This window comes from Perna viridis, chromosome 6 (assembly GCF_037379345.1).
Source record: "Perna viridis isolate PV_CMFRI_1.1 ecotype Kerala chromosome 6, ASM3737934v1, whole genome shotgun sequence".
In the NCBI taxonomy this organism is placed as follows: Eukaryota; Metazoa; Mollusca; class Bivalvia; order Mytilida; family Mytilidae; genus Perna; species Perna viridis.
Genome location: NC_142450.1, coordinates 10,334,922 through 10,359,763, shown reverse-complemented (window position 1 = coordinate 10,359,763; position 24,842 = coordinate 10,334,922). Strand labels below are relative to the sequence as shown.

General features: G+C 32.1%; 1 protein-coding gene across 1 annotated transcript in view; it reads left to right on the top strand.

Annotated features, from left to right (window-relative positions):
* LOC148613602 (uncharacterized) overlaps window positions 1-21,642 on the top strand; it is a 55,046-nt gene extending 33,404 nt beyond the window's left edge. The window contains exons 4-9 of the mRNA XM_088587044.1: window positions 7,350-7,421; window positions 8,681-8,861; window positions 15,248-15,400; window positions 16,393-16,466; window positions 18,587-18,658; window positions 21,468-21,642. Coding sequence (XP_088443170.1) covers window positions 7,350-7,421; window positions 8,681-8,861; window positions 15,248-15,400; window positions 16,393-16,466; window positions 18,587-18,658; window positions 21,468-21,584 — 669 coding nt within the window. The 3' untranslated portion in view covers window positions 21,585-21,642. The remainder of the gene's footprint in view (window positions 1-7,349; window positions 7,422-8,680; window positions 8,862-15,247; window positions 15,401-16,392; window positions 16,467-18,586; window positions 18,659-21,467) is intronic.
* Window positions 21,643-24,842: the final 3,200 nt, after the last annotated feature.

The following is a 24,842-nucleotide window of genomic DNA, read 5'->3' as shown; positions in this document are numbered from 1 at the left end:
TTTCTAAAATTTCCAATTTACAAATAGTTATAGTATTATATGAAGACAAGAATAAGTAACTGCTATCAAGTCTGATACTCTCCTAACAAATTGATTTTATTTAGTTTATTAATTTAAATTGGCATGAATTGGTTCTGTTTTGATGTTCCTATTCACAATGTTTCAAAAGACAGTAGGCATTCCGATTGACACCAGTTGTTCGTGTATTATTGCTGATCTTTTTCTTCGCACATATGAAACAGACTCTTTAAAACTAATACAAACAATATTATACTTGTTGGCAGAATTTTAAAATTTCATCTTCATTTACATATAATGATTTATTGTTAAATAATATTATATTTTGCCCTTTTTTAATTTTATCTCCACAACCGAACTTGAAATTAAATATGCTTCTGACAGTAAAGCCTCCCTGTTATCTTGTACCTTATGTCTCAGAATTGACAAGAAAGAAAAACTTTTACTTAAGAAGGTAGACCTAGGGTACGGGACACAGCTCTTACAAATCATTGGAACGTTTGTATTTACCATTTTACATCAATCTCATGTAAGCATCAAAGTAACTTGGACTGATTTCATTCTGTTTCAACGGAAAGATTGAAAGGCTTTAGTGAAATTAAATAAAATACAAACATATCACTGATTTCAAAAGTTATGTCCCTTACCCTAGGACTACCTCCTTAACTGCTCTCTTTTGACTGTTAACTATCTCTGATTTATGTACTTACATTGAGTACATTGCAAGTACCTATTAAAGCATACGGGATTTTAATATCTCAACTCATAAACGCCTTCCTACAAATTGCGACAATTGCATTTACATTAGATAGGGGTTGGGACTTACTAATACTGCTCGAATATGGATATTTTGCCTCTAGATTAATTTTGTCATATTGCCTATTGGCCTTTAGTGATCGTTGAAAGTATTCACTTTTAGTATTTAGCTTTTATGCTGGTGCATTTGTTGGGTTTCACCATATCCGTCCCTTTTTCTAAATGGAGTGTCCGTTTCCAAAATGACTATCAACCCTAAACTGTCATAGACTGAACATGACTTTCAACAAACAGCACGACAGTTGTCTTGCAATTAACAGGATATGCGCAACATTCGGGCAGCTGAAGTCACCCGCGTTTAATGTGTTGTTCGATATTGCTCCTGTCCTTTTTTTATTTTTTCATTGATGTTTTGTCAAGGATTTACCCATGATTGTTTTTTCGATATTGCTCCTGTCCTTTTTTATTTTTTCATTGATGTTTTGTCAAGGATTTACCCATGATTGTCCTTTCGATATTGCTCCTGTCCTTTTGATGTTTTTATTGTTGTTCCGCCTAAGGATAAACTTTTTTTCATTAGAATTGTACGCTTATAAAACGTTGCCGAAATATTTGGCATAAATGTAGAAATAACTACAATTCTTGTGTGTAACACAAATGAGCTTTATGGATATATGCGTAATGTATGAAGCCCCGCATACATGTTATGATTAGTTAGTGATATGCGAGAAAATGGTTGGTAATTTATTCTCTTTTATTGAGTCCTATCCAGATTTTTGTTATTTTATTTCGGAATTTAATAGAACTTTCGAAAATTAAACAAATATATATGGTATCATTTTATCTAACCTTTGACTCCTCTAATGAAATTCATGAAACGAACGAAATCGTGTTTTGTCACTTACATTAATGCGGAAAAATCAAATTGATGTGAACAAATAATTTGAATGAAAGAGTTATTCTTTACCTTCGTCCATGTGCGGATATACTAATATGACAATTCACAATATCACATTGCAATGAGATATAAAAGATGCTCAAGTCAGGGTCTTTATCCTATAACTCACACCGTTAACACAGTCATGATCTGCGTCATGGAGTTAAACATAAAATTTACTTAATGTACTCTAATTTGTAATTTAACATGCCCATAACATGACAGCATCTTCTTCCAATAACAGTGATGCACTCTTTATAAAATTTTTTCTTTGCTTTTCGTTGCTATTCTATTGTTTTATGTATCTCTTTTTTATCAATTCAATATTTCAGAATTATCTTTATCTTTCCACCAAAAACATTTGATTATCGGTTGCTGGTTAATCTAACAATTTCGATACTTGAAACTTTCTGCAAGATCTGCTTGCATCCTTATTCAATGAATAACTTTAAGGATAAAACATGTACCATAACATTTTATCCAATTCCATATCGAATCTTTCCGATCCACAGCGACCGAGTTTTGTCTTATATTGCAATACAAAAAATAATGTTAATCCTTTACAGTTGGATGTAGGAGGCTGGAGCCTAATGCTCCAAAAGTTTGATTGATTTCATAGTAAAAATTAAAAACCACTGGATTTTCCCCTTAGGTAAGTCAGTCCTTTCCACTTTCGGAATAATTGGATCCGCCACTGCCCTGACAAGAAGTGCAGACTTTGACAAACACGAGATATTTTGGTAAGGAACATAAACAAAATACCGTTCTTTTTAAATTTTTTTCCCTTTTTGTATGTGTTGGAACAACATTCAATTTAAAGTTAATAACACTAAAATAAATAAGAACTGAATTTAGCACTGAATAAAGGATAATTAATTGTTTTGATGAACCTTATATTAAATTATTGCAACAAAAATAAGTCTAAATTCAAATAAATATTGTAATGCTCTATTTCCAAGATATTAGAAGTAAATATAACATTTTTAGAATATAACTTTGTTTATTTAAACAAATTATTTTAAAATATGTATAGAATTTTTAACGTTGAACGTTGTCTAACTCCTTTTATTATGTGACTACATTTATCAACAATTAAAAAAATAAGTCACGTGACCATCCGTACGTTTCTGTTTTTGTACAATTGCAAGTTTCAATTTGGACGTTACCCCAGTTATCACCGTCCAAATTTGTGATATGAATGTCATTTTGATCGCTCGAAAAGAAGAATATGAATATACCAAATGGTGAATAGTCGAACATTTTCCACAAATAATTGATAACTGACGCAAGCTTTGTAGTGATTTGTTTGCCTTAAACTAAATTTGTCGATTTTGGATGTTTGTCCACTATTTCCAAGTTGTCTGCTGCGCTTGCAGCATGATACTTGGTCAGAAATGAACGATTTCGCCCAATATCCATAGTATTTGACAATATTGATCATTATTAAATGTGTCTTCGTGTGATTATTTGTCTTTAATTTATTTTGAAGAAGTGTCGTCGTTCTGTTATCATAGATTTGGTTAGTATTTTTGTTGTCGGGGCCTTTCAGAGTTTTCTTGAAGGTGGATTTACGCTTCGGTCCTGGAAACCAACATATGCGGCTCGACCAATGCGGTTACCAGTACGATATGGACTTATATGATACTTTTAAGTATTGTACACTTTTTATAATAAGCTATTAATACTGGATAATGTACGAAAACGTAGCGCTAGGTATTAACGACGGCTTGTGGTGTCTTGAAAAAATATCATACGTGTGAATTAAATCTGTATTAAATCCGTGTTTTACGTAAAGGTGAGAATCAGTCTAATATCATGATTTATTTGAAAGAGTAATCAAGGGAACCGAAATTCTAGCGGAAATCATAAGAATGTAATCCAGGGACAAAGACCAGACACTGAAATCACACACATACAACAAAGAAATAAGAAAACCTAAAGAATACTTACAAAAACTTGTCAAGAATGACAACACGAAATATTATTCAGTAAAATCAAATTTGATCGGGTTTAACAAAGTAAATAAAAGGTCATTGGATTACCCAAGGCTAACCAAGTAAGCATATTTGTATATATTTTGTTTTCATTTAAAAAATAAAGACCAGTGGTCCTTTTCACAAAAAAGCGTAAGTGTAAAATTAGTCGTAAGTCATGACGTCATAGTAAATAAAAGTATTGTGACGTTATAACTTACGACTAATTGTACTCTTTAATTTTACTGATTTTTTTGTGAAAAGGGCCACTGGATTCCTTTTGTTAAACCAAAGCGATAAATAATAATCATGCTCACTATTATAATGAAACAGTACGATGTCATTAAAACAAACTCGCATTGCTTTTAATGCAAACTCATTCTTAAGTTAAGTAAGTTCGTAAACCATGTAATCTTTTGCAACTTAAAAAAAAAGGTCATGTGGCATTTCTTTTGGCTATTTCCATTTCTTGTTTATGTGAAATGTGCTAATTTTTTACCCTAGCCCTACACCTGTTTAAAGCGCTTTGAAAAAATATCTGGAATGGTTTTTATTTGAATGGGATATTTTGAAGTAAAAGAGGCATCAAGGAAACCAAGGTTATAGCGGTAATCAAAAAATGTAATCCAGGGACAAAGACCAGACATGGAAAACAGACATACACAACAAAGAACATAAAGTAACTAAAATCATACATACAAAGTAACAAAGGCAAATGAGCAACTCGGGCAAAAAACTGGGAGCATGGACCAGGTGCACCGGTAGGGTAAGCGTCCTCTGCTTTTCTAGAAACATCCGCCGAGTTGCTCATAAAAAGTCAAGTCGGGGTAGACAAACGAGGAAAGGAAAACTATGACCCCTTGAATAAATCAGTTTTCATGGTGCAGATGATTACATCATAATGATCCACGAGTTCATGATGACGACCATAAAACTTCTGTAGTGATTATTTCAACCTTGTAGCAACAGAACCCTGCACCAGAAGCCTATTTGTTAGAGTTCTAGCGCGATACAAAAAGTCTGCGTAGTTTCGGCAAGCTCTGGCATAACGTATGAGTTGTGATATGAACACTCCATACGCAGGTGCTGAAGGGATGTTGCCACAGATGAAAGGAAAGTTGACAATAATGAATGATGATAAGTCATCACGTTTGTCGTAAAGTTTGGTCGTTTTCCTTTACCATCGATTTCTGAGTGTAGGTCAAGATACGAGGCTGACTTCACAGTGTCTGTAGTATCCTTTATCTCAAGTTCTTTGGGGTAGATGCGATGTATAATATCCCCGAAATTAGGATTGTTTAAAGATAATACGTCATCTATATAGCGGAAAGTGAAATAAAGGATCTACCAAACGATATTCTTTCTTTCGGATCAGATCAGCTATAAAGTCAGCCCTAAGAGTGAAGGAATAGGTCAGCAAGTAAAGGAGCACAATTTGTTTCCGTTGGAATGCCGACCGTTGAAAAAGACGTCCACCACACTGGAAAAATATGTTGTCGATTAAAATTTCCAGCACTTTGTAAACATCTTGTTCTGTATATTTGGAAGATGATTTGGAATTATTTCTTGGAAATACAACGATGTATAATGTGTTTAAGTCGGGATTTTAAATGAGTATTGGGAATAGAAATATACAGTGTTGAAAAAGCATAGGTTTTAATGCTATTATATTGGCCTTTTTATATTGGATAATGGCCTTGAACTGATTGTCTTCAAAAGATCTTTCGAATTTTTCAGGATCCACATTGAATTAATACCACTACGGGAGTCACAAATGTTGTAGTAGGACTGCAGACCCTCTTTGACAGTTGTGAGTATAGAAGTTAAAAGTTTTGAAAGAGGTTTGGTGGTACTTTTTGCATATCCAGCCATGAAACGTTGTTTGTATGGGTTCTTGTGGAGTTTTTGAATCCAGTACATAGACAGTAAATCACAATCATCGTCCTTGGTAGGGAGCCTAAAAGAGGATAGCACAGATTTATGGTTTTCCACAATCTCTTCTTTGTAGAGTGTGGTAGCAGTATTGGTCTTATCACTGCTATTATTTTCTACGTCTATCTCATTAAACATTGGATGTGAAACGTTTTGCAGACAAAAACAAAAAAAGTAAAAACCATTCAAATTATATTGAATTGATAAAATATAATTTATTCCAATATCTCCCGTCTTCACTTCGTGACAATTTATCCGTTCAAAAAGGGGCGGCCTCTATGACTTCACGCATGTAAACTTTAAGGATGACTTTTTTCACCGGACCTATTCGTGACTCATGTGGGTAAGCTGCATTATTTTTGCTTGATTATAATCGGATTATACTCACTTGCAGTATGATGACTGACTGCCGCTAGCGAAGCACCTGGTGTCACTCCTTTTTATTTTTTTCCATTTCGTTTCCTCCTCCTCCTCCTTTTTTTCGTAGGAGTTCATATTGAAAGTTCTTTATTTCTTCTTGTTTTCTTTATCTTCAGTTTTTATGTGTAATCTGTATTATCGGTTCGCTACATTGACTATATAGATCGTATTTGTTACCAGTGTACAAGTTAAGACAATGGTTTTTTTTTACTTTGACGTACTTATGTTATTCAACTATTGCCTTTTCGATATTTTTTGCCAATAGATTCTAGCCAACTTTGTGTGTCATAGATCTGTCAATTTATTTCACTTTTTTGTCTTAATACTGCCTTTTAGAATTAAAAAAAAATTTAAAAAAATAAAATCTGTTTGAGTTTGAAGCGGACGACATGGCTACTTTAAAACAATGCAACGTTTTTGATGTTACAATGTAACCCCATAATTTCATAGAATGCATGTCAGAAGTATACCCAAAGTTCCTTAGAGTAAAAGTCAGAAGTAAACCCAAAGTTCCTTAGTGTAAAAGTCAGAAGTAAACCCAAAGTTTCTAAGAGTAAAAGTCAGAAGTAAACCATAAATTTCTTAGAGTAAAAGTCAAAAGTTCCGTAGATCACATTTTAGAATGGCTATAAAAGTTCTATAAAATACATTTAAGAATAGACAATCAAAATCTCTAAGAATACATAAAAAAATATTCACATCCAAAGTTCGTTAGAATACATGTTAGAATAACACCCAAAGCTCATTAGAATACAAGGTAAAAGTACACCCAAAGTTCGTTAGAATACATGTTAGAAGTGCACACGAAGTTCGTTAGGTTACTTGTTTGCAGTACGTCTAATCTCCTTACAATACATGGTAGAAGTACACCCTAATTTTGCTAGAATACTCGTAAGAATTGACACCTAAAATTCTATATAATACATGTTAAAAGGTCATTACAGAATTTTTTGGAGAACCCGTAATTTTTAGCTCATAGTTCTAACAACTTTCTAACTTCACGCAGTGAGAAAGTTTTTAAATGTCATTGTTTGTACTAATTTCTACCATTTTTTGATCGCTATAGTAATTATCACTGCTACGTAACGTTGCCTTCCTTTCCCTTATTTGTGTTGAATTGGAACATAGCTGACATAAAAAGACTAATTAAGAATGAACTCTATACGTATTCATTTAAGTACCGATCCATTTCAACTTAAGACACTTCCAAGAGAAAAATATGTGGTTATATATAAGACACAAATTTGAATATTTTGCTTTTTAAGATGCCTCAACCCCCCTGTTAATTATAATTGCTACTTTATATGTTGCAGGTTTGTGTGGCCTATCAAACTCTTACTGCTGATTACATACCAATGTTTTCGTCAGGCTGTGAAACACGTGATGTAAGTATCAGATATTTGTTGTTATTCAAAGTCATATGCATGGTAAAATTAGGTCTCTGCGATTTCACTCAAAAGTAATTGGAAAAAATTACGCACATTCTGTATTCAATTTATGAATTACAGTGAAACTTACCTTTACTGAACCCCTTTTGACTGTAAAGTCATCTTGTTTTTTTTTAAGGTGTTCGGTTTACCAAGATTAGACATACATTTGCATTGATATGAAAGAACTTCAAAAAGTTTTTGGTTTACAAAAGATATTGTTTTTTCAACTCATACGTTATGCCAAAGCTTGCCGAAACTACGCAGACTTTTTGTATCGCACTAGAACTCGAACAAATAGGCATCTGGAACAGGGTTATGTTGCTACAAGATTGAAGTAATCACTACAGAAGTTTTATGGTCGTCATCATGAACTCGTGGAACGTTATGCTGTATCCAACTGCACCATGAAAACTGATTTATTCAACGGGTCATAGTTTTCCTTTCCTCGTTTGTCTACCGCGACTTGACTTGAGCAACTCGGCGGGTGTTTCTAGAAAAGCAGAGGACGCTTACCCTATCGATGCACCTGGTCCATGCTCCTAGTTTTTAGTAAAGTCCGAGTTGCTCATTTGCTTTTTTACTTTGTATGTATGATTTTAGTTACTTTATGTTCTTTGTTAAGTAAGTCTGTTTTCCATGTCTGGTCTTTGTCCCTGGATTATATTCTTTTGGTTGCCGCTATAACCTTGGTTCCTTTGATTATTCTTTCAAGGTTCGGTTTAGACGGTATTATTCAAGCGAAAAAGCATGAAATTGAAGCCAAGGTCGGGGTCCTAAATGCAATGGAATGCATTAAATGTAATGAAAGAGTAATTAAGGGAACCAACAATCTAGCAGAAATCAAAAGAATATAATTCAGGGACAAAGACCAGACATGGAAAACAGACACACACAACAAAGAACATAAAATATCCAAAATCATACATACAAAGTAATAACAGTAAATGAGCAACTCGAACTCCATTAAAAACTGAGAGCATAGACCAAGTGCACCGGCAGGATAAGAGTTTTCTGTTTTTTCTAGAAACACATGCCGAGATGCGCGTAAGAAGCCAAGTCCAGGATAGATAAAAGAGGAAAGGAAAACCATGAAACGTTAAAAAATAAGTTTTCACGGTGCAAATGGAAACACCTTAACGGTCAACTAAAATGTACAAATGTAAACAAACCATTCATAATTGTTCACTATTTGTTTCTGTTTTTAATCTTTTAAGGTATGCTTAAAAGTGTTTGGCAACATCAACATCAGACGAAGATCAATTTTAAGCAAACCGGTGCTTCCAAGGGCATTAAGTCTTCTTGGCGGCTGTTGTGATATAGATAAATGTAACATCCATGATCCGGAAAAAGAACCAACGGAACCACCTGGTTATGTAAGGACTACTATCCCAAGTAGTAAGTTAAAGTCAAGTCTAATATCCCAAGCAATTGATTATCTTACAGATAAAGGGTTACTTTCTATAACAATTTTTTTTCTGAATAATGATCTTTCAAGAAAAGTATAGGTTAACATTCAATTTTTTCTTATCTTTCAGAGATATTGTCAAAAAAGAGAACTATTTTAATGCTTTTACACAGCAATTCTAAAATGAAAATAACAAGCAACTATAAATTTTCTTTATCAAGATTAGAAATCTTACCCTTAAATATCTATGTCAAAGGTCAATTTCATTTTTTGGGCAAAATTTTATTTTATACAAGGTATAAAATATATTTGTAAAGAAAAATCATTTGAAATATAATCGGTGACTAGAATTTATGTTATGGAATAAACTCAGTAGATGAAACCCGTAGTTTTAATCATTCGGAAATTTTTCACCTTTCTATAATCATCACCAATTTTACCAACTCTATCAGAAATATTATGAAACGACAGTCCTAAATGCAATGGAATGCATGAATGTTCTTAATTTCAAATATCTGATAAAATCAGAAGTAAACCTTAAGTTTCTCAGAGTAAAAGTCAAATGTCTAAATTCTTAATGTACCTGGCCCATGCTCTTTTTTAGTGGAGTCCGAATTCTTCATTTACTTCTGTTGCTTTATATGTATTATTGTAGTTATTTTGTGTTCTTTGTTGTGTATGTCTCTTTTCCATGTCTGGTCTTTGTCCGTGGATTACATTCTTTTGATTATCGCTATAACCTTGGTTCCCTTGATTACTCTTTCATTTTTTAGTTATACAATATGCCATAAAACTTAGGTATCATATCTTTTATTGGCTTATGTCACGAATCCACATCTAACAATCATCCTGTTTGAGAATATTGTTCAATATAAAGTATTTTTTAATTATTCCGATTCGTGACTACATACTAGAATAGTTATTACAATTTTAAGTTAATAAAGGACGAAGTCGTCATAATTATAGTCAATACGAATTTAACCTATGATTTTTATAAGCACTGAAATCCTGATTTCAGTGTGAGTGACCTATAACACAAAATCATTATCTTTACTAGTTTCGTATCTTCAACGAAAAACATCTCAAAATTTGGTAAAAAATAAAATTAATTTATTAAGAAAAATCAATTTTAGTTCATTTAAAACTGTAAAAGGCAAAAAGCATCAGTATATTCAATTTCATCCTCTTACAGATTACACCTGCATCATATTAAAATTGTATAATTGTCACTAACTCATAGGAAAGCATATGCTACTTTATATTATATCAAAATACATTGTCATTGTATCCGATTACAAGTACTAAATGTAGAATGACAATATTTTCTGAATAAATTGGTTTAGTGAAATAAACAACTTTCTAGTGTAGTTAGACAAAACAGTTTATGTGGGTTTTTAAGTTAACGAATTCGTTTTCAACAAAGCATCTTATACGATTTATTTATATAAGAGTATATGAGTTTATATTCTCTTATAATATCTTTATCGGTATCGTTGTACATTCCTTTAGACTTTTATATTAATTTTGTTTGTGTTCTATCGTCATGACTCGACGATCCAATACCAATTAAACTCTTGATTTGCCCTAATTGTTTTCATTTATTTCATAGTTTTAATTATACCCCGCTATGCGTAGTGGCGATGTATAATGTGACCTCCTTCGAAAAGTTGCGTCTCCAACGGTTTCCAGATGATAACTTTAAAAGATATTTTGAAATTTTGTATAGTAATTGAGTATGATAAAACACAGATAGTACACATCCAGCTCGCATTTCAGTTTGACCGGATTATTTGTACAAGTATGTTTTAACTTGCTCCCCCCCCCCCCAAAAAAAAAAAAAAAAAAAGAATATTAATGTTCGTGAAATCGGTAGAGTATATTTCAATGTCCCATTAGATGCATTTTTTTTCTGCACATGAGTTTCTTTTTTCAGAAGTCAAAACTGCAATAAATTAAACCAATATATCTGTAACATGATTTGTATGCAATCGCCTTTAGTTTGGAATATTTCTTTTTTTTTACAGACGCTCTATAATCATAAATATTTTTGATTTATGGGTTGCTCAATATATCATTTTGAACAAACAGTCATTTATACTACGTACGCAATATTCAGGTTGTTGATTTATTGCAACAATGTAGAAATAAATTTACAAAAATGATTTATTAAGTAAGAGCAAAGTTGTACGAAAAAAAAATTAAATATTAGTTTATCATTTTTCATAACACCGTAAATGACTTTAAATCGATTGGTTATTTTCAAATGGCATTTATTACCATTGGTTGATAAATAGAGTTAGAAGAAAACGCAGTTTGATGTCTACCATTGGATTGCATGATTAATTATTCAATATGTATAAAATAATAAATGATATAATGCCAAAACATAATAATTCCCTTAAATTGATGTAGCAACACGGTTGAACAAAACCAAATAAACTGGTTTTTTTTGTTTTTTTTTTTGTTTTTTTTTTTTTTTTATAGTTTACATAGTTTGTCCTCTGAGCGGAGAGGGTCGTACCGTTTCGGTTGTGGATTTTAAATGTTGGAGGATGAATGTTTTAGTTACATCGCCCAATTTGATATATCAATTTAATCTCACTTCTGCATACACTGGTTCATTAAAACTATAATATTAATTCGTTTCCAAGAATTACGATGTGTTTAAAGAAGGGTAATAACAATGTTTCCACACTGATAAAAACTAAGCAATTGTGGAAAGAAACAAGCAACGGTAAAAGGGTAATATCCAAGAAAAAATTAATAACATAGAAAGTACAAAATTTTTACACATGAATAATGAAAGTAAATAAATGATTCATTTATACAGCAGGCGACACTGCAGAAGTACAATAACGAAATTATAAACTAAGTGAATGCAACAAGATTTTATATATCATCTGTTTAAAGTAATGTTTCACAATTGAACCATTGGAAATTTTGAATGTTGCGAATTGTTGCTTTGTTGTTGATCTGTAAAAGGTTGGTGGTTAACCCGTTGACATGTGGGCTGCACTGAATCAACAGTTTTCACTAAGTCTAATTATTTTCTGTCATGCGGGATTAGCCTAATTTTTAACGCTTCGAATAGTGTGCCTCAGAAACTTGCAGCTATTTAGCATAGTCATAATAACAGTGATCGATGTTTATCGATAAAACCTTGACTTTCAATCCAAGATGGAATTTACCGATCAAGAGCTTTACACTAATTAGTATTACGATTGAAAAAAATAATAATAATTGTAAAACCCCCAAAACAAAGCTATCTTGTTACTTACTCAGATAGAATTGATAGGGCGTTGTTTTTTTAAACGGCATAAAATATCTTATATATCACTGATAAGTATTTATAGTTTTGTTGATTAAAGAGAAAAGTAATATGCTATGATTATAAAGAAATGTTATGTATGACTTCCGATGTTCTGTTAGATATCATTGTTTTCTGTAGAGATACCTTTCTTCAATTTTTGAAAACCTTCTTTGTAATGAAATTTTACCCAAATCTTTGTTCAAAACCAATATTATATAATACTACAGTGAAACATTGATAAAATTTCAGTGTTTATTATTTTTCATGGTAATTCAGTTTAGTTTAATTCGCGGTTGCGATTGGAACGAAATAGAACACACGAATTATTTCCCCCACATATTTTGAGACGTGTACATAAAATAGTTTTTCTGATTGCGAAAATTACATAAATCGAAAATAAAATCACCGATTTCAAAAACAAAAATAGATAATGCGAAAATTACAACCTTTAATAGGGAAATAAAGCAACTGCGAATATATTTCAAAGAAGGTTTTAATATAATGTGATGGGCATATGCGATTCGCATAACTCGCCAAAGTTGAAGAATTTGAAAATCCACAAAAAAAATAAAACAACGTCGTAAAATTATCTCATTCAACATTTTGTTTTTACAATCTCACGCAATCGACTTCTTCCATAGTTTACCGTAACAACAAGGAACAGAGTCCAATCGTCGATTCGGTTTTCACAAATAGATGACGTTCTTTTATTGAACAATCCTCGGTTTGGTGATAGTCTTCATCTCATTTATCCCCAAAAGCTTGAAATTAAACACATTACAGACACACCTCGGTCTATTTCGTATCTTGAAATATAAACTAATTGGGGAATGTTAAAACACTTTTCTATGATATGCTTGGCGACTTTGTTATTCCCATTGTTAACCATCATTTCAATGTGGAAATATTCAAGCTGGCCCAGCAAATGAAGTTTTCATTTCACAGCTCATTCGTTTTGCAAAAACACTTATCAATTTGCAGATTTTCTTGTAAGTAGAAAGTGACTCGCACAGAAAAAAATTTGAACAAGGATGTGTTGTGTAAATCTTCGTTTAAAAGTACTACGGTCGTCGCCATTACATAGCTATCAGTTTTGTTCAACCTTTTTTTTTGAAAATGACTAAAGACGTTTTGTCGTAGATTATTATATTTCATTACGGACTAGACCTTTACTGGGCAGCACGAGTGTCTTGAAAGAAGCAGGTACTGCTAACCCTTCTTGAGCATCTGATTCCATCCCTTATTTTGTCAGTGTTGCTTGTTTATAAGTCCTTGTTTATTTATTTCTTATTTGTCTTCTGTTTGTTAGTTTATATAGTCCATGCTTTTATCCATTTTCAATTTTCATTGGCACTTCTGTATTTTCAAATACTTTCTTGTAATTCAGTTATGATTCTCCGACTAGTTTACCCGACATTCCTCTTAATATCAAGTTGTCATTTTTAATTTTTAACTGCCATAGTAGTTGGTTCTAATGCTTCTGATTAGAAATATATGTACCATCATTTTTGCATAATTTAAGAATTGCCCAAATGTAAATACAAAATACCTATCATATGATTTTGCAAATTTTAATATGCTGTAAACGTTTTTAAGGAATGGATTAGTTTTCGTCAGACTACCAACAGTCGAACATCGTCTTGGTAATAAATTCACGGCCGATTGAACATGAATCAGTCATCGGATTTAAACAATTAATATTTTGCGCAGAGACTATTCTGTGATATGGTTTAGCAAGTTATTTGACACATTTTAAAACTGGTAGGTGTCAATAAAACTGTATTTGAATTTAAAAAATATGTTGTGTATGTGACGCCGAGTCTCATTCGAAGTTATGATAAGGAGTATCACAATTCGCTTGGTATTTACGTTTAGAAATTCAAACTTTGCTAGACATATTTGTTTTTCTGTTGATAAAAGTTGGTGATGGATAAAAACCTTCTTAACTCTGTTGGATAAAAGGAAAACCTTTATAATTTTTTTTCAAACTGAATGAAATTTGACATCGAAATAACTTATATGTTACTGAAATAGAATATTGGTTTGAATTTAAACAATAATGCTTCCTTGGTCCTCTGCTTTAGCTCCCTATATAAAACGCGTGTATAAAGAGTATTCAGTAAAAAGTTAACCTGTTGATTTGCTTTTTCAATACAAAACTTTATTTTCATACCTAAGAGAGAGTAATCAAGGGAGCCAAGGTTATAGCGGTAATCAAAAGAATGTAATCCAGGGACAACGACCAGACATGGAGAACAGACATACACAACAAAGAATATACAGTAACTAAAATCATACATACAAAGTAACAAAAGCAAATGAGCAACTCGGACTTCACTAAAAACGTGGAACATGGACCAAGTGCACCGGTAGGGTAAGCGTCCTCTGCTTTTCTAGAAACACCCGCCGAGTTGCTCATAAAAAGTCAAGTCCAGGGTAGACGATTACATTTGATGTGTGTTTAATAAAATCATTAAAAGAAAAGTGGAGTCATCTGGCAAAAAAATATTAATGCTATGAAATTATTAAAACCAGAGTAGATTGACAAAAATGATTGAACATGAGCAGCGAGCATCCTTAACGAATTAGACTTATATTAGGCTCTTTTACTGGTGTCTAAGACTTATCGAGAAATGAGAATGAGATTAAAGATGAAAGGTGGATTATCTCTAAACTCTCATAATAAATATTATCTGTACTTTATTAAATCACTTAATACGTTTTCGCGTATTTGCCCCTTTACTCCTTTGAAACCAATGTATTATGTAAAACCTGGTTAAAAAATTGGACGATACATGAATTTAAAAGCTGAGGTACAAATATCGCATGTTCATTCATTATCTCCATTGTTAACTCTATTGCATTATATAAACTTTTCTGTAGAACCGTCGAACAAGAAAAGGGTCTATTTTTAATATTATACTACATTTTATCTTCCACGAGTGTCAGTGGAGCATTTATTTACAAAAGCCTTTGTGTACTGTTAATATTATATATTATGTATTGTGCCATTTATTAATATTAATGTCAACAGTCAATGTATGTTTCTGAAATCTTCTATTTCAGACATAAATCCGACGTATCAACCATCAGAAATCAAATGTACAGGAGTTGACGTAGATGCTTCTGCATGTGTTGCCCTGAAGGCCACTGATCCGAATATTTGTTCAAAACATTGTGTTGCTGAGAAGCTTTGTCAAGGAATGTGCCAGACCTGTTGTGAGTTTCTTGAAGTTGTTCAAAATGATATTCTTTACAAAAATCAGACTGAAGTCTTCAAAGTCCCTTATCGTCAGATGCTTTTTGCCTCTGACTTGCTTTCAACATTCAAGCGAATTCAATGCTCAACTTAACTTAACTCGCAATCAATCAGTGATTTTTTTTTCAATATATAGACTTTGTTTAGAATTTAAAATCACAAATTTTCGTGAGCTGAAACCTGAAGATTCTAGGTCGATTGATAATATACTTTCATGTTCTTTTCCATTTCACATCGTTTGATATATCGTACATTTGTACATTACTAGCAAAAAAAATGTATTCCTATTTCGAATATAATTTATACTAGACATTTTAGAACGTTTCAAATCTAATTCGATTTAAAAAGCTCATTAGAACTTGTGTTTTATATGTACCGACTTTACTTTTGAACTTTGTTGTGTTAAACTAGAATGTTTCTCAATCAAAACCACTCAAACACTAGCTCTATATTACTGAAATTTCAATGCTAACCGATCATTTCATCTTTTAATGTAAACTTCCCGCTCTCATACAAGTAGAAACACACGTAATACACATGAACAAGTATAGTATTTAATGTGTAGATTTTGCTATCGTATGAAGCTAGAATTGACAGTTCTACGGTGTAGTAATATATGATTATGCAAATCATATACGAATGTTCAGTACTGAAATAACGAATGAAAGAAGTCGCTTAGAATATTTGCGACTGAAAAAATCATTGTTGATAGAAAATAAGGACGACGTCATAAGGCAAGGAACTAATAGTTTTCTTCCAATCGGGTTTGGGTGTGGGTCTGTGTGTTATCATGTGTGTGTGTTGCGTGTGTAGTTTTAAACTTGTTTGTCCTCAATTTCGGTGAAATCTAAATTCTGAAAAAGTACTCAAATGAACTTCTATTAAAAATTTATGAACCTATATGTTAACTTCAAAGTTTACATTGTCCTTTTTATTTTATTCTCCCTCTCAGTGCAGTGTTTCAACTGTAATGGTGTAAAAGATATGACAGATTGTAATGCAACACAAGTCTGTAATGTAGGACAAGTAAGTTTTATTTTGTTAAAATATGAATAAAAATTAAATGAAATCAACCCATTTGCCTTATTGGTTGACTATATAGATAAAATGACAATATTTGAAACTTTCTTTTCGGTCTGGGTAAAATGTAAATAGTTGTGAAAGGTAAAAGTCTTCTCATTCTGTAGGAGTTTTGTTTTTGTTTTTGTTTTGCTTTGTTTTGGTTTTGGTTTTGGTTTTATTTTGTTTTGTTTTGGTTTAGTTTCTTTGTTTGATTTTTTGTGTCTTAGTTGACGTAATCTATTTTTTGTTCCTCATAACTTCAAATAACTTATCGTGTGGAATACATTGTGTAAAGAGACAGACACGTTTTATAAATATGCTGTTTATCAAGGTTATTATGAGACAAAACATTACGATACAAAGAATTTTAATTTACTCAGAACGATTATTTCTAAGGATCGTGGTAATCTTATTTTTTATCGGTGATATAAAGTATACAAATAATTGGTTTATAAAAATCACGAACTCTACAAACTGCTAAGTATTTATTTTGTGTTTCCTGATTTTAAAGTGTAAATTGCAAGTTGGGAAACCCAATGATCAGATTTAGGTTAAGTACTTGTGCATCAGTTTTACTTTCTTTCATCGGTTCTATATTATACTTTTTTTTCGTGCATAAATGATGTAGATTTAAACAAGGTAAATGATTATTTTTGTAATATTGATGATTGATCGTATATAAAAAGTAACATTTTTCCTGGCGCCCGACTTATTTATGTTGATTAGATAAATTCTATTGTTTTCTTTAATCGTTTTAATTTTTTATTTATCTGACTTACTATACAAATCAGCTTATGTCTAAATAAAGCATTAACCCTGAAATGTTTTGTTTCCTGATACCGTCTGTGGGTCCAAAAAGTTTTGCGATTTTTAGGCAAAAAGGTATACGATAAGTTGGGCGTATCTAATTTTGGAATATGTTAGTTGATTCGCTTCGTACTTATGTTTTGAAAATATTTTGCGGATAATGTTTGGCATCTTTAGATAGACCATAGAATATTACATTGATCACTTAAGTATATGCCATGGAATATTTTATAATAACAATATAAATGAAAGCAAAATTTTAAAAGTCTGCAGCTGTCTAAGATTATAGATATGAACTTCAAAAAATATTAAAAAAAGAATACATTTTGCTGTGAAGGCTAGCGATGATTTGTTAGAGCATACCGAAATTTCTTATCATTCAAATGAAACCCTTTGGCAGTTTATCCTTTTGTTCAGCTAATATTTTTAAGCATTCACATAGAACAATTTAGCAGCTTATTTCCTAGGTGAATAGTAACACAAATATTCAATCATACCCAAATTTTCAATTTATTTGTTTTATATTTAAACATGACTTTGCTACAACTTGATTTTTAGGTACAACTATATTTTCGGTTCAACATAATAAAAATCATATCTTATAAAGCGGTAGATTTATTTCAAATGTATTTTTACACTTCTATTGTTTGCAAAGAGTAAGCAAGGACATCAAAAGAATGTAATCCAGAGATAAAGACCAGACATGGAAAACAGACAAACACAGCAAAGACCTTAAAGTACCTAAAATAATACATACAAAGTAACAAAAATAAATGAGCAACTCGGACTCCACTAAAAATTGGGAGCATGGATCAGATGTTCCGGTAGAGTAAGCGTCCTCTGCTTTTCTAAAAACACCGGCCGCGTTGCTCATAAAAAGTGCAGTCCAGGGTAGAAGAAAGAGGAAAGGAAAACTATGACGCATTGAACAAATAAGTTTTCCTGGTGCAGATGGATACACCGTAACGATCCACGACAAAGTACACAATAAGTCATTAAAAGTCTCCATTGTCAATCTATGTGTTTAATTAATTACACTGCGAGGTACATTTAGAAAATTGTTTTGTGTTTTCGTTGAAATGTTTCAAGCTAATTAGTTTTCTGTTTGTTTTTGCTGCCTTTATAAATTGTAACAACTTGATATGGTTTTGTATTTTGTATTTTCATTTTTGAAAATGATTTAATCCATTTCTTAAAAGAATTGGTTGCTCCCTCATTCCTACGTTTCTGTTGTTTTTTTTTACTATTTGTCATATAAATATTACTATATATTTTAGAAATGTGTACATGTTCAGGAACTCGACCAGTTTTTTATGCCTAAATATCGTTTAGGATGCATGAACTCAGATGTAAGTGTTGTTCAAATATTTTTATATTGTATATTATTCGGACAAAATCAAGAGGACATACTGTGTTTTATCAGTAGATGTCTATTCAACTTCAATGAAGCAAATTATCAACAAATATAATCAGAATACTACAGACAGGAAGCGAGCGAAAATTACTTGAATTAAAACAAATATTTTGGTCTTAACGAAGACTTTGAAGTTCTTGTAATATGCACTTACATGGAAAAGAGTTTACTTAAAATTTATAATTTCTTTGCCAGTGAGACAAATTGTAACCAGGTTTTAAGATACAAGCATATGTTTTTTCTACATTGAATGCCTCAAGAGTACGTAGAATATTTCATATTCGCTACAAATATCTTTCATTCTGAGTGAAAAATGACAAAAAAATGTTCACTTTTTATACTATATTATTGCAAATCACTAAACAACGGCTTTGGTTTTGCTTTTTGAGTAAGCCTCGGAGAAGTTTATTCCTGTACTAAATTCTGACATTTCGAATTATTTCAGTCTCCCATCATTATTTTCGTCTATTGACAACATTTAAAATGATTTAATGATGTCTGTGCAGCAACGTAATGTTTTCATTGCAGGATGGATTGTGGTAAACATCCGTATGAAATACGGTTATGGTCTTAAAGTGCAAAGAAGCATTTTACAATTGTTAATTTCTTCTAAGTACGCTCGTCCAATTTTTAAAGAAGTTTAGACAGAATCGAATTTGTTATGTTCTGACTTCAACGTGGTTTTATGTATCTTAAATGGCGTATTGTTGTTTGCTTTTTAAGTTTTGTTTTTGGTCCTTTTTGACATTCTTTTGTCCACAGATTTCACCCTTCTTTCCACCTCTGTTATAATCACTTCTTTCGGTCTTTGTCTTACATCATTAAAAATCAAATATTATGACCAGTCTAGTGTTATACAAAAATACATATGTGTGGAACCTTTTACGTGGTTCACTAAAAGATGTAAAACTTCTCTTGAAAACAAAAAGAAAATAATTTTAAAAGTTTTTAGAACAGAAAACATTCAAATAGATACAATTATCGCCCGTAGTCGGAATGACACGATGGATTGTCGATTGTGTATACATTTAGCGAGTAATTATACTTTTTGTGTACTGGTCGCTTCTTAAGATAAGCTTTTAAAAAATTTTTTTTTTGATTATTTATGAAAATTTAAGAACCACTTAGAGGTGTTTTTGTCCCCCTACTAAAGTGAATTTCTAAACTTTACCAATCTATATTCTTATGAAGGACTGAATGAAGTATAACAACATAGCCATATTAGAATCTTTTCGTTACTTCCGGTTTAGTAATGACAAGCGGATTGTAGTTTAAACTCAAGTTTTTGCAAAATTTTGGGTACAAATTTTGTCAAAAAATGTAATACCTGCGTCAATTTAGTCCCAATAAATCTTCAGGAATTCTAATAAAATAGACAAAAATTCTTCAGTTTAACACTTTTGTTCAGCAGGTAAAATTATCTGTGACTCAAAAACATCAATTTTCATAAAAAATATGAGGGGGAATTTCACCGTATATGTACCTCAACCTTTGTCCACAATAGTTGTTAGTGCAAATACTCTACACGAGGCTGTATTTATTACTTTCGCCTATATAAACCAACAGAATGACAATAGTACGTAGAACATAAGAAATCTTTAGGGATTTGTGAAGATCAAATGTATTTGATATATTTTAAAACATTAAGTCACAGTTTTCAGAGTAGTTTTTTTTTCAGTAGCTCTATATCTTCACCAGAACGATGATTTTACTAACAGATAAAAATATTCGCGATAATTTAGAAAATAATGCAATTCAAAGACATATAACCCACATCACAAGTGCTCCAGTCTCTTAACTATTTGTCCACGTGAGATTCAATTAGATAGTATCTATGGGTCAGAACGTCACATATTTTTACATTTTAAGGAGGCAGACCTACGGTAAGGGACACAACCGTTACAAATCATTCGAACGTTTGTATTCAGCATTTTACACCAATCTCATATAAGCGTCGAAGTAACTTGGAGCGATTTTATTCTGTTTCAAATGAAAGCTTGATAGGCGTTGGTGAAATTTAATATGATACAAACATATCACTGATTTCAAATGTTATGTCGACCTCCTTATGTGTGCTGTCGAGAATCTTTCTGGGTATTAAAATTAAACAATTGCTTTAAATCATTCTTTCTAATTGCGGAAACAAACTCCAAAACTGGAATTCATTTTCTTTTAAAGGGAGAATTCGCTATTATTTATTACTTTCACCTCAAATACCTATTACTATACCCTTCAAATTATTTCCCATTGCTTAAAATTATGTCTAACATTATCTTCACATAATAAATAATAGAATGTGACCGCTTATTCAGTAAAGATTTCTTTATATCTTATTTTGTATGGGATGTTGGGGAGCACTTTACAAATATCAGACATGAAGTGATTTATTTATGCAAAAATCCTACCAAATTTACTTTCAAAAACAGTTACTACCAACATAAGAAGTCTTCGTTCTTCATTTGAATACTGCACTTTTCAGATAAAATTATTTAGATTGTACATGAAATTGGCAAAGTGCAAAGGTTATCGTTCTAGTTTGGTTGTTTTAAGTTTGGAAATGAATGCATGGTTATCTCTAAAATATGGATCTGTATACACAGAAACAAATATGGTTATGTAAAATATGGCCTATGTTGATCGGCAAAAACAGTTTGTTAGGTGGATGTTTCTGTTAAATGAATCGCCTTCATTATTGGCACTGTCCGAATTTTACATTGACTAGTACTTAATTTCTTAATTTGCAGGTGTGTCAGACAGTATTTGGTTCCTCTACATTACAAGGTCTAGGAAAGCGCCAGTTTAGAGTTAATGGTGGGTGTTGCGATCAGAGCTTCTGTAACAACCAGACAACGACCTCTTAATAATTCTGAGGCGAAGAGAGTTTCATCTTTACATTCTTAAGTAAATTGTTTCAATCGTTCTATGTGTTAAATATTTGTGTCTTTGATAAAACCTTTTAAGACATTGAACGGAATTTCGTTTTGCATTTTTTCCAAAAAATGACGGATACACTAGATTTCAAGATGAGAAATCGGTCTCATATCTTGACCTACACTTAGAAATCGATGGTGAAGGAAAACTATTGACCACACTTTACGACCAACGTGATGACTTTTCATTCAACATTGTCAACTTTCCTTTCATCTGTGGCAACATCCCTTCAGCACCTGCGTATGGAGTGTTCATATCACTAGTCATACGTTATGCCAGTGCTTGCCGAGACTACGTAGACTTTTTGTATCGCGCTGGAATTCTAACAAATAGGCTTCTGAAACAGGGTTATGCTGCTACAAGATTTAAGTCGTCACTACAGAAGTTTTATGGCCGTCATCATGAACTCGTGGGTCGTTACGGTGTATCCATCTGCGCCATTAAAACTGATTTGTTCAACGTGGCATAAATTTCCTTACCTCTTTCGTCTACCCGGACTTGACTTTTTATGAGCAACTCGGCGGGTGTTTCTAGAAAAGCAGAGGACGCTTACCCTACCGGCGCACCTGTTCCATGCTCCCACTTTTTAGTGGAATCCGAGTTGCTCGTTTGCTTTTTGTTACTTTGTATGTAAGATTTTAGTTACTCTATGTTCTTTGTTATGTGTGTCTGTTTTCCATGTTTGGTCTTTGTCTTGATTACCGCTATAACCTTGGTTCCCTTGATTACTCTTCAACATTAAAAATCTTCAAGATCCGAATATACTTCTATGAATTTTGAATAACTTTTAAGTTTTAGCCTTTTGAACATTTCAACTAATTTCTGAAGAATTTATCTCAATGTTCCAGTAATAAGATTTCTATTTCTTGACGGTTTATCGTTGAGAGTTAACATGCCACTAAGTTTGCACAAGTCTTCAATTTCTTGAAGCAATACAAATGTTCGCCTTGAAATGGAGTCTACAACTCACAACCATTCAAGTTTCTAAATCATATTTATAAGTTTTTGTTTAATCTGAAAGAGCGTAAAATTGTTTTTATCTCAAGTAAACCATTACATCAAGGATTTTGGTATAATTTTTATCATGTACTGAATGTTTAACCAATCTTTTTTTTTAAATATCATTGTTTATAAAACGTACATTCCAGTTTTGATAGAGACCTTGACATGTTATGTGCACACTTTACGAATAAATTAAGGGCTGAAAAATTTCATTACTGTCAATTTAAACCTAGTGTCTGGGTTGTGTCTTTTGCAACGAAAAATACTTTAGAATTCAAATCCTTAATGTAGTGTTTTTCTACTGCTTACAAGACAAGTTCTAATTTTCGACTCACATTTCCGTATGTAATTTCTTATATTTCCTAGCTTGTAACTTGAAACAAATTTTCCATTTTGTAACTTTTTTTATGAAAAATATTTAGAGCATTATTTACTAAAACTAATTGGTAATCATTTTATAGAAACGTAGATAGAAAGTCGATCATAAAGCGCAAGTCATACTTCGTTCGGAATACTGGGGTTATCATATTCAATTTAAAATTTTTATCATTGGTTTATTTGTATTGCTTTCATGGACACTCCAATTCAAACATCTTTGCTTCGTTCTTTTAATGGTTGATGGTCATTTAACTTTTAGATTCTAAAATTACAAAGAATAAAATTGAAATATAATATGCTTTCTTCTTTGTTTATTTGTTTTGAATATCGGGATATATGTAAAGACGATGAAGCCTCTTTCCAATCAATACTGAGGTTTCCGTTCCTTGGAATTGTACCTACTGGTTGTTTTATTTGGTTAATACGTGCAGGGACTAATATGATTTTAGGCTATGATTTTGAATAACGGAGCTCAATGTCGTATTTTAGACATAACAACGCCTCTGCACATGCGCATTCGACTACTTCCGTGTCGACAAATTTCTTCGCTTCCGTCAGAATAGTTTAGCCATTCATAGTTCTGGTCTTACACTCTACATATATATAGGACATCGCTGATGCTCCGTCCATATCAACTCTCCATTCTACTTTCTGTTCCTTTCGAAAAAGCGCTTCTTACAGTCTGAAGTTTAAAACGTAAATGCCTATATTAAAAGGGTGATCTTTTCGACAGTTCTCCGAAATATGTTCCTTTAAATACTATTTCAACATTTTATCAATTTCAAATCGTTGAGTACAATTTATCTTTTTAAAAAAGTTATTCTACAAATTCAATACGCTGGCAACAGCTTTTCTGTAACTGGATAAAGTATTATAGATCTAATACCACAATATTGTTACAGGTGTGAAAAATACCAACTTCGTGTTTAGAGCATTTTCTATATGACTGATATTTGTGAATGCAATAAGGTGTAACAGCTATCTAACCATTCATTCTGTTAACCGCCACAATAGTGTCTTTTCGCGGTATCAATTACTTAGCTTAGTCACGTCATTACAGGAGATTTAAGCGTCATCGAAATCGACTCTCGTCATAAGGTCCCTTCTAATGGTCCCAAGTACTGTGAAACACGCACCATAAAATAAAATTATAACTTTACAGTTCTTATGGATGTCGCAGAGGACTACGCAAGAAAATGTATAGAATGCTATCCTCTTCTTGGATGTCTCTCCTCCAAAGACCATAATTGTGATCTATCATCTAAGTACTGGATTCCTAGACACCACAAGAATCCATATAGACAACGCCACATAGCTGGATCTGCAAAATGTTCCACCAAACCTCTTTCAAAACTTCTATACACAAAGCTGTCAAAAATGGTCTCCTGTCCCATCACGACACTTGTTACTCCCGTAGTAGTACTTATTCAATACTGATCTTGAAAAATTCGAAAGATCTGGAAATCCTCAATTCAAGATAAAATAAGAATACAATAGCATTAAAACATATAATTTTTCAACTCTTTTTATTTCTATTCCAAATACTCAGTTAAAATCCCGACTCATACCAAAAATATTCCAAATCATCTTCCAAATATACCGAAGAAGATATTGTTTAAGAAAAGTCGACATTCCAATGGGAACAAATTGTGCTCCTCTACTTATTCACCTATTCCTTCGCTCTTATGTGGCTGACTGTAAAGTTGATTTGATCCAAAAGAATGAACATCGTTAATATAGATCCTTTTGTTGCAGTGTCCACTTTATAAATGACATATAATCGTTTAAAATTCCTAGTTTCGGGGATT